Source organism: Macaca fascicularis, chromosome 2 (genome assembly GCF_037993035.2).
Source record: "Macaca fascicularis isolate 582-1 chromosome 2, T2T-MFA8v1.1".
NCBI classification, from domain to species: Eukaryota; Metazoa; Chordata; class Mammalia; order Primates; family Cercopithecidae; genus Macaca; species Macaca fascicularis.
Window position 1 is genome coordinate 44,433,717 of NC_088376.1, and position 11,710 is coordinate 44,445,426.

The 11,710-nt window shown below is 35.9% G+C and overlaps 1 protein-coding gene across 10 annotated transcripts in view; it reads left to right on the forward strand.

The window, feature by feature from the left end:
- Positions 1–9,899, forward strand: part of RASA2 (RAS p21 protein activator 2) — a 124,572-nt gene extending 114,673 nt beyond the window's left edge. For 8 of the 10 annotated variants that reach the window (XR_012430764.1, XM_005545963.5, XM_005545964.5 and 5 more), the window contains 5 exons: positions 1,920–2,002; positions 2,973–3,181; positions 3,886–3,989; positions 4,324–4,513; positions 6,838–9,899. Coding sequence is in view for 7 of the 10 variants with exons in the window: in XM_005545963.5 (XP_005546020.1) it covers positions 1,920–2,002; positions 2,973–3,181; positions 3,886–3,989; positions 4,324–4,513; positions 6,838–6,868 (617 nt within the window). In the remaining 3 variants the exon portion in view is untranslated. The remainder of the gene's footprint in view (positions 1–1,919; positions 2,003–2,972; positions 3,182–3,885; positions 3,990–4,323; positions 4,514–6,837) is intronic. The other 2 variants (XR_012430762.1, XR_012430763.1) reach the window with 1 other exon arrangement.
- The last annotated feature ends 1,811 nt before the right edge of the window (positions 9,900–11,710 follow it).

Here is an 11,710-nt window from a genome sequence, read left to right on the forward strand (position 1 = left end):
TAACTGTTTGGTGATTTTTTTTTTTTTTTTTGGTGTTTTACTCTTCTTTGTGTTTTGCAATCCATTTACCTACCTGAGTGTTGAGTAGCTTACTGCCAATGATTATGAGGGAGGGACAGGACAAGCTGCTGAGGGGCAGGAGTGCTGTTGCTTGTCTTCTGGTGTGGGTATTCTCTCCTTCTCTTCTGAGAGTTAGCAGCTACCTGTGACATTGCACTGCTCTGCAGCCCAGTGTGCATCCTTGCTGCTTTAGCCTGTGAATATATGCCTCTGTTGACTGCTGCTTAGCACAAACCTGGGAATGGGGAGGGCCTGATTGACCCAGCTGATCCAGATGCAACTCACTGATTAATCATCCTGTTGTATGTCTGAGTGCCCCCAACCTTCAGCTGTCTATGTCCACTGACTCTGCCTTGAAACTCTTCCTTAACCACTCCTACTTTTGCAGATGTCTTATCGTACATCTGGCTTAGACTATGGCTTCCTTCAGTTACTGCCTCCCTTCCCCACCATTCAACTCCCCACTCCTATAAATATAATCTCGTCTGATTCTAGGAGATTGCTGATAGTCTTTCCTTATTATCTCATGCATTTATGATTTATATTTGTTAACTGTAAATGTCATTTCCTCAGAAAGTTTTTTCCTAACCACCCAATGTAAAGTAACTTCTCACTTTCTATCACATCAGCTCAGTTTATTTTCATTGTAGCATTCATCTCTATTTAATATTTATGGCCTTTTGTTTTTCCAGACCTAAATGCATACTCCTTTAGGAGCATTATATGGTCTATTTACAGCTATATCATAAGTGGTTAGAGCAGTGCCTGATATACAGTAGACATTCAATATATGATAGTTGAATTAAGTGACTTTATCTTTTTTAAAAACATTATCACATTTGTTTAAATTACATAAATTTTAGATTTTATACCAGAAACCAGGCTTAACATCTCTGTTCAAGACAAAAAAAGAGAAACACACCTTTATTAACCAAATAGTTTTCTTTGCCCAAAACTGTATAATTAATTGGTTAAATAATACAAAATACAAAGTTTCTTAACCTCCAGCACTTCAGTCTATATGGCATTCAAGCAAAGCTTGGGGGTGAAATAAAAGCAAAGCTTTGATTTTTCTAAGAACAATATTACAAAGTGACCAGAAGTTAGAATTATGTTTGCTTATAGTTTCTATGACTATGTGAGATATAATTTATTCTCAGGTAAATCGTTAAGTTGAAATTCATCATATTCTTATGCCATATTATTATGGAGCTCCTTTAGCAAACTCAAATTTCCTTAATGGAATTTCCAAAGTCTTAGGTTAAGAACTCACTCTACCAGATAAGATTTTTACTTTTTATCCCTGCATCTCTTAAATTTTATAGCTTTTGATCAGGTGGCTGATCAACCCATAAGGGATAATAATGAACAGTTTTTCAGTTTAGAAATACTGTTTTGAGAGTTAATTCCTTAATTAAATTTAGGTTAGAAAAATATAGAAATGCACATAGGTAGTCATAGTCACTGCTTACATAGTAACTTCTCCATGAAAGAAAAGTCCCTGTCTTGGCGAGTTTTGAGTTGGCCTCTTTTGCTGAGTCTGTTAGTTTTTCAGTCCCCATATATAAAATTTTGTAACATTCTTACTTTCTCCATGGAGATCAAATTTAGTCCCAGATTTTTCCTTGAAAATGTTTAAATATTTTATGGCAAAGAAAAGCAGTAGTCACTTTAGAAGACAATCAGAATTTATCTGTTCCATGAAACAAATATTTATATATATGCCATTTGTAAGTCTTCTTGTAGGTTATTTACACTTCTACCATCAAGAAGATGAGCTTAAACCCTACAGAATTAACCTCAAATCTTTATAATTCTGATAGAAATTACTTTAATTTTGTTTTACTTTTTTTATTTAGGCAAAGATGCAATCTACACAATTCCAGTAAAAAACATTCTTGCTGTGGAAAAACTGGAAGAGAGTTCTTTCAACAAGAAAAATGTAAGTTATGTAAATAAATTATTTAAAGCTTTCTGAACTGCATGTATTAAGTATTTGTATTTCAAGGTATTTGGTAATACCTTGTATTTGTATCACCTATTAGATATTTGTATTCAAATTTTCAAGAGGTTGTTTATTGGATTGTTTACCATTAATCATTAATAGTTCATAAATAGCTAGCTCAAACTGTCTCTTAAAATTGTCCTTTATTGTTGATGCCTCATATAGCTTGCCTAGTTTGTTAAGTTAAAGATACTTTTCTCAAGACTTCCCTGTTATATTTGATAAACCTGGTTTCTGGTATAAAATCTAAAATGTATGTAATTTAAGCAAATGTGGTATATAATGTTTTTTAAAAAGATAAAGTCACTTAATTCAACTATCATATATTGAATGTCTACTGTATATCAGGCAGTGCTCTAACCGCTTATGATATAGCTGTAAATAGACCATATAAGGCTCCTAAAGGAGTATGCATTTAGGTCTGGAAAAACAAAAGGCCATAAATATTAAATAGAGATGAATGCTACAATGAAATGCTCTACATGGTATTCAAGTCTCTAAATAATACAGTCCCAAGCTATCTGTCCAGCTTTGTCTTCTGCATTCAGTGCATACCATACACCCAAGCCAACCAGGATGATTTCCTTGTTCCTATTTTTCTGCTGCTTTTTCTTTATACTTTTTCTTCCATTAGCAATTCCTTCGCTTTATTCTTATCTATATGATAGTCCATTCATTTGGATATGTGTGGCTTCTAAAACTTACATTCTTTTGTACTGCTTAGTACCATGTGACTCAGATTATGCTTGAGACTAACTTGCTTGAAACATAATAATTTCTTAGACATCTTAGCACCAGTTATCTAGCCAAGCAAACTAGATTCCTTTAGGTACTTTTCTTCTGTTTTGTACTGTGTGTTGGTTTGGGGACGCTTGTCACTAACTTTTTATCTTAATTGCCTATGAAGATGTTCCAAGTAATACATACGGAGAAACCACTCTATGTCCAGGCAAATAACTGTGTAGAAGCTAATGAATGGATAGACGTACTCTGCAGGGTGAGCCGATGCAATCAAAACAGGCTCAGTTTTTATCATCCCTCAGTGTATCTGAATGGAAATTGGCTCTGCTGTCAGGAGACCAGTGAAAACACTCTCGGCTGCAAGCCATGTACTGCGTAAGTTTCCTTCTGATTATAAAAGCAATGTGCCAAAATTTGATATATCCATGCAATGTTAATATTACTTGTCCATGAAAAAGGAATGATGTACTGATCCATGCTACAACAAGAATGGGACCTTGAAAAATTATGCTAAGTGAAAGAAGTCAAACATAAAGGCCACATATTCTCTGATAACATTGATGTAAAGTGTCTAGAATAGGTAAATTCATAGAGACACAAAGTAGATTAGTGGTTACAAGGGATAGGAGGAAGGGAGGAATGGGGAGATGCAGAGATTATTTTAGGAGTGAAGAAAATGTTCTAAAATTAATAGTGGTTGCGCAAGTTAAAAAAAATTTTAAGGCAATGTTTAAATAGAAGCATGAGCTTGACCAAGTTATCAAGAAAGAAGGGTCCTTAGCATTCTCTTTCTAATTGTATGGAATAACCATTGTATTTCTAAGACTTAAGTAATAATGTATTGTTTTGTGATGAAGCATAGGTTGTGGAAATGATTTTACTTTAAAATTTCCCTCCTTCTGTTTAGAGTCACATAACAACCAAACCTCTCCTTGGCCCCACTTTATTTTAACTGTCAAATGAAACTAAATTTCTGCAAAAGTCTGTGGTTCTATTTTTAGTCTCAAACCATCAGAAGTCCTTGGCATGTTAACAAAATAAAATTTGTCCAATATATTTATTTTTTATTTTTACCATAGAGGTGTCCCTGCAGACATCCAAATAGATATTGATGAAGACAGAGAAACAGAAAGAATTTATTCCCTTTTTACCCTCAGTTTACTTAAGCTGCAGAAGATGGAAGGTAAATACACAATCTATTTTTATATAACCATAATCTTTCATTACCAATTCCTAAAGTAAAAGTTGAAAATACTCATAGATTTACCAAAATGTTATTTATATGAAAGTTGACAAACCCACAGGGGGCATTTTTCATTGACATTCATGAAGTAAAATTCTGTTTTTGCATGAATGTGATGATCCTAATAAATAAAATGTATATATTTTAGTTATCTTGGCTTTGCCAGGGGAAATCCCCTCAGCATAAGACATTTGAAAAATTCTTATTTGAACTACACATTGCATTTATAGAATTTACTTGTCTGATCAGAGATTTGTTTTCCTGTTCCTTTTAGAGGCTTGTGGAACTATTGCAGTCTATCAAGGACCACAGAAAGAGCCTGATGATTATTCTAACTTTGTAATCGAGGATTCTGTAACAACCTTTAAGACAATTCAGCAAATAAAAAGCATAATTGAGAAGCTGGATGAACCTCATGAAAAATATAGGAAGAAAAGATCCAGTAGTGCAAAATATGGGAGCAAGTGAGTGATTTTTAAGCTATCGTAAACATATTTTTAAACAGTTTGAGATTGCCTCTCCTGCCCCACCCTCACACCTCCTGCTCACCCACATCTCTCAAGACCCGGCTGAGGACCATTCTCTGGTGTAAGTTTCCCTGGCCACTCAAACTCAAAGTGCTCTTTGTGGCCGGGCGCGGTGGCTCAAGCCTGTAATCCCAGCACTTTGGGAGGCTGAGACGGGCGGATCACGAGGTCAGGAGATCGAGACCATCCTGGCTAACACGGTGAAACCCCGTCTCTACTAAAAAATACAAAAAAACTAGCCAGGCAAGGTGGCGGGCGCCTGTAGTCCCAGCTACTCGGGAGGCTGAGGCAGGAGAATAGCGTAAACCCGGGAGGCGGAGCTTGCAGTGAGCCGAGATCGTGCCACTGCACTCCAGCCTGGGCGACAGAGCGAGACTCCGTCTCAAAAAAAAAAAAAAAAGTGCTCTTTGTGTTGTTCAGTTTAGCCGTCATTTCACTGTGTTGGTGCTATACTTTATCCACTTTTAAATTTCATATATATGTGTATATGAAATTACATATGTATATATTTATATATTATTTGTATTTATATAAAAAATATATATTTATATATATTTAGTTTTTGTAGAGACAGGTTCTTGCCCTGTCACACCCTGGAGTGCAGTAGTATGATCATAACTCACTGTAACCTCCAGCTCCTAAGTTCAAGCGATCCATCTCAGCATCTTGAGTAGCGAGGACTACAAGTGTGCACCGCCGTGCCCAGCTATTTGTTTTATTTTTTGTGGAGACAGGGTCTTGCTATGTTGCCCAGGCTGGTTTTGACTTTCTGACCTCCAGTGATCCTCCTGCCTTGGCCTCTCAAAGTGCTGGGGTTACAGACATGAGCCAACACTACCAGCCTGTCACCAGTTTTAATGTTATGTTCAATTGTAATTCATTTCTTGAATACTTAGTAGGTCTTTGTTTTGTTTTTGTTTTTACTGATCCTCCTTCTACAGTACGTAATAAGAATTCACAAAACTCACCCCCCAAAAAAATAAGCTGTAAAAGTGCTACAAGTACTTTATAGTTGATTTTTTGGACCACTTCAGATGTAGATGGATACTACGATGGGTAACAACAGCAACAACTCGCATTTATTGGAAGGGGCATTGTGCTTAGTACTTTACAGCTTAGATTGCTTTTAGAAGCAAGTTATGAAGTCCCAGTTGAGGTGGCTTAAACAATAAAACTATTTACTCTTGCAAATTAAGTAGTTAACTTCTACAGTTGGTTAATTCAGCAGCTCAGCACTGTCATCAAGGAACACCTGCCACTCAGCCAACCTCAACAAGGTGATTCCTCAGGCTTATTCTCTCATGAGCTGCAATAATTCAGAGCCCCACATTTTTATATTATAGCATCCAGAGGCAGAAAAGGCTGTTTTCTCCTTACTAGGAGAAAGGAACCTTCTCTAGAGTTACCCCCGGCCTTCCCTGAAACACATGGCTGCCCAATGTTAGAGCAGAATCGGGGTCTGTTTACAAAGAAGTGGCTAGGGAGGGGATGGTTCTTGGGCCGCCAAGTAACAGTGTTTGCCACAGTGAACACTCATTGATCCTCAAATCAGCTCAACTTGGTTTTATCCTCATTTTACAGCTAGTGAAATGGAGGCTTGGGGAAGCTAAACGCCTTGCCCAAGGTCACACAGCTGACTAGGGCTCTGAATCCTGGCCCCACCACTTTAAATGTTCTTTGAAAAGTATGTGTATTAATAATTATATTTTTTATTGATGTACAATAAAAATCAATTTGACAGGTATAAATATTTATATTCTTCCTAGATAGCTGCCTCAGTTAGGTTATTATAAGCATCCTAATCCTGTCTTTTCTGTACTAATGTAATTGGTTCTCTTCCAACAGCAGTAATCCAGTTTCCTTGGAGCCCTGGGAAGTTTCCATATGAGATCCCAGACATTCTTTCTTAAATTTCTCATACCCATACACACCATACCACTTCCCAGTTTTATTTTTCTCTATTAAAAAATATCATGCCCTACTGTACTAAATATCTTATTAATAATTTTTATTTACCCTATACCAGAGTGTAAGTTCCATGATGGCAAGGTTTTTCTTGGTCTGTTTTGTTTACTTTAAGTTCTACACTAGGGTCTAAGATTTAATAGGTGGTCAGTAAGTACTCGTTGAATTAATGAAACAAGATTTGGCATGAGAGATTATCCAGGGAAAATTCTAAATACTTAATGGATTATATATTTGTCACCCTTTAAATTTTTATATTTCTTAAATTTTGAAAAATGACTTTTTTTCTTTTCTAGGGAAAATCCAATTGTTGGGAAAGCATCTTAGAGTTTAACAGATTGGTTCAGAAGAACTGGAAAATATTATTTTTCTTGGAGCTTTTCAATTCATTATATATTTTGTTCATAGTATTTAAGAATGAACATTCGCTTCAATGTCATCTGCCTCCACATTGTATTTAATATTTAATAATTGAAATTAATTGTTTGGGAATCCTGGTATTGATGTATTACTAGAGAATTTAAAGCCCAGGATTCCCTTCATACCTGTGTGACCAAATCTATATTTCTGCAACTTCTTTTTAATCGAAAGAATCTTCCTAGAAAAGCTTTGTAACAAAGGGAGAACTCCTCCGTAGCGAGAAACCATCTCTTCTTATAACACTCTGTTCTGTGGACTTGTTTTGACTACCATTAGTGCCTGCTCTGTACTGCCAACATTGTGTTTTACTAGAAAATTCCAATTCATGACAGTTCGGAGCTTTTCATTTAGTTCATGTAGACCCTCCCGCTTTAAAAAAGAAAAAAAAATAAGAAATGATTTTCCTTTGGTCCATCAGTCATTACAGGTTCCATTCAAGACAGTGATAGAAATTTTAGAAAACTGCCAGAGCATCCTTGAAAGTTGCTAGATCCTTTTGCCTAAAGATGTAAACAAAACTCAAGACAGGAGGAATCAGGGAATACGTGCTATTGTGTGCATCTTGTTTACATTTGGAATCAGTGATGGCAAAAGAAATAATGAGACCTCTGAAATTGTTTTCATTGTTTTAAATACCAGGTACTCATTTTCTTGATTTGAAAGTTTAACATGACTTCTAAGGACATCTCTTCTGAAAAAGAAAGTAAACAGGGAGTGAAGGTGGTAGGAAAGTCACTTGACTTCACCTGCTGTTTCATGTTATAATAAGGGCCACCATAAGGATGCCCTCCTCATAGTGTTCGGTTCTGCTCTTACTCGAGAACGGTCACTCGGCGCACTTTAATAATCTGGACTGCTCCAGATTATACTTTAGATACTTCATGGTATCTAATCTTTATGATCAGTTGAATGATCAGTGTTTAAGTCTAAAAATAATGCTTTCCTGAAAATGTTTATATTTCATTACTGTTTCCTTATTGCCTGCTAGCCAAATGGAATTTGGGCAAGCAACTCTTTGAAGACTTTTTTTACCCTAGAAATTTACTTTTGTCCTAAAAACCCTAACTGTAAATAAGCAGTCGAAGCAAGTTGCCACCTTGAAATTGAGGGATACACTTTGCTTCATCAGTATTAAAAACCATGGTACTTTTATTTTGTCTTTTTTAATTCAAAACATTTTCTAAATGTGGTACTTTGAACCTTGGAGTATTTACATGTTTCTGTTCAAAACTGTGACTTATTAATGTAAGTCTGCTAGTAGTACTTTTTTTGTTTCCCTGAGCATAAGCTATATTTCAAGATATACTTTGCCAATTTTGTTATTGGTGGGTAATTGTTTTTAAATTATATTGTTACTAGGTAATTATTTTTAAAGACTACTGGCATACCATCAAAGTTGTTCCATAAAAGAATATAACTGAGCAATGTATTTCTCTAAATGACTTGTAAAAATCAATGAGTTACATTTAAGTCTGCATTATGGTAGATTATTACTCCTGGCTCATTTTAAAGACAAGTTTGAAAAAGTCCTTAAATTTTATAAGCTTGTAGATTCCATAAACTACACTGATTTATACATTTGAAAGAATTTAGCCATTTAATAAATTTCTCATTCTCAACTTGCATTTAGATTAAAATTCTTTTTATGAGTCTCTGAAATGTCTACCTGCGAAGAACATGTAAACATTGCCAGGTACCAGTCATTATTCTTTAGTGGCTTTTTAGTCCTCCGCTATTTTTTTAAGGCAAAAGAAATATTCATCTAACATTTCTAATATCAAATCCCCAATTGTGATTGTTTTTAAAGATCATGGCATGATCACAGGGACCAAGGCTGTGTGCATGCATAACTCTGGATTTGAAAGGAGGACAGTTCAGCCATCTAGTTCTTTTCTTCACATGACACTTTTAAACAGCCAGTTTGACTGAAATTAACCAACTTGGCACAGCCTGAAAAGAAGTAATGTGAAATTAAATTATTTTTCTTTGAAAGTCTTTTGAAATAAGAGACCATGTAAGTAGGACCCTAAGATAACCAAGGAATTTGCTTCCAGGGCCCTCATTCCTCTGCCATTACTTACAAATTTTTTAATTTTTACTACCTAATACTCTTTCTCTACCTTTTCCACATTTGAAAACATACAAGGCAGCTCACTTCATCCAAAAACCTAAAAACTCCAGGAAGGAAAGAAAAGATGATATGGGGAAACTTGCCGTAGATGCCGGTTCTGGTTCTTAGTTTAGCCATTTCCATCAGTTGAAATTGTGGTGTGATCTGTGCTTGTTTTGTTGTTTTGTTTTTGTTTAGCTTTGTTTTTTAATACTCATTTAATAAGATGATGGGCAATAGCAAAGATTTTTACTCCCAGGAATATAATTTATCAAATTGAACTATTTTATTTGCCAAAGAAACTTGTTTTTAATATCACGGGTAATGGGTAAGTGTCAAAACTAGGCTTTTTTTAATTAAACAAAAGAAGGTGACGAATGATATGGCTTTTGTTTCTGTTTCTGAAGCCTGATTTCATTTATGCCAGGTTTTGAAAAACAGATCTTTTTATTAAGTGAAAGCACCTTTAATTTGCTCTAACGGTACATCCTGTAAAGACAGAATTCTGCATAGTGTTTTAGGTGTTTTTACAGTATGGGAAAAATACAAGACTCATTCTAGAGTTAAATTACCAATCTTGGTTGATATTATCTGCTTCCATTTTTATTAATTTGGAAATTAATATGTTGCTAGTAAATATTGGTTTTTACAGTACCCAGTTTGAAAATGTAAGTTATCAAAACTTAATGTAGTGAATTTGTTTAACCATGTTGTATTGTTGAGAATGTATTTTTATTTAAATTTTATTTTCTTATCAAGAGTATTATAAAAATTAACTTTTGTAACTGTCGCTTGGAAATAACTCAAATAAATTACAAGAAGCCTGTCTGTTCTTTGTGAGACTGTATTTTCTTACTGACTTAGTAATTTCTCGTTTAAAATTATTATACCTTTCCTATTAGTAAGGGAACTGTGAAAGTGAGAAGTCTCTAGTAAGAACAATGCAATCTGAAAAGTGTTCAGTTTTCTTAAACTTAACTAGGCTGATTTTTGATGGGTGGGTTCTTTTTTTTTTTTTTTTGAGACGAAGTCTCGCTCTGTCCCCAGGCTGGAGTGCAGTGGTGCGATCTTGGCTCACTGCAATTTCTGCCTCCCGGGGTTCCAGCGATTCTCCTGCCTCAGCCTCCCGAATAGCTGGGACTTCAGGCATGCACCACCATGCCCAGCTAATTTTTGTATTTTTAGAAGAGATGGGATTTTACCATATTGATCAGGATGGTCTCTCTCTCTCTTGACCTTGTGATCTGCCCACTTCAGCCTCCCAAAGTGCTGGGATTACAGGCGTGAGCCACCGTGCCTGGCCTCTAATGGGCTGTGTTCTTATTTGTTCATTCATTCAACAGACTTGTTTTGAGGACCCATGGTCTTCAAAACACCTTGCAGGCTCCTGTCATTCCCTAGAGCCATGTACATCTGTCATGGAGGAATATAATTCACTTGTGTCTAGATACAGTTTAAAGCTGAGTTTTCCAGACTATATTTGACTTTTTAAAGAAGAGTGGAAAGAAGAATTATTTCAGAGCCTCTGGTTACTCAGGCCGTGCACTGACCCCTGCAGATTAACCTACCCCATAGCTTGACCTTCAGTGCATCATCCTTCAGGATGTTAGAATTTGCCTGTGTTGTGCCATGTTAGTAAGATACCTGGAGAATATAAAGTGACAGCACCAGAGACCAGGTTAGTGGGTGTAACTTGTGCCCTCCCTGGTTCGTGCCTGAACCCTTTTATGATAGCATCCCTAAAAACCCTTCTGTAAAACAAAGCCCCTGGGCTCCAGAGGAATTTAAGGTTAACAAAGTGGAAAGGATAGGGTTCTGAATCTCTATATTTATCAAAACATTAGAATTCCTCTCATACTAGCGCATGTATAGAATAGAACTTGTGAAAAGCATCAGATTAGAAGTAAACTAGGCATTTAAGGGAGAGGCCATACTCCTATTTCAAATTGTTTGATTCCAAAATGAGAGACACCCAGGGCCAAACAGTGTCCCTTTATTACACAAGAATAAGAAACAAGACATACTTTGGCACTCCTGGTATACATTTTTCTACTCTACTGGCAAGTACTGAACTCCTCTAGAAACGTTTCAGAGAATAACCTGTCTTGGGTACCGACCATATTCAGAGATCTTTGGTCTTAATTCTTCATACATATCTTCACCTGAGGTTTGCTCTTTTGTGGCCAAAAGGTCATTCTTTGGCTTACCATTTTGCCATTTGACTTCAAAGTTCGGGGACGCCATTTGCCATCATATTTTGAGCTTATGTCTATTTTTTATATTGACAGCAGAGGTGTGACTTGTTTAATTAATGTACTATTAAGATTTTATCACTTTTCTGCCTTATATTTCAAACCCTTTTTGTTTCGTACTATTAGGCAAAGCCTTTGTGCTTTTTATTGATTTGCTTTTTGAGATGGAGTTCAGTCTTAGATACATAAATTTTACACATCAAGAAAGAATTCTGTTGTCTAGAGCAGATAAGATTGTTTTCCAAACTTAACATTTTTCTCAACTCCATCCAGAGCCAAGAAGAAGACCACACTGCCTGCAGAGTTAGAGGAGCAACCATTATTTTAATGGTTCCCAATGCACAATGAGGTAAATGATCCCTAGAGAGACACCTCAGAATCTGCATC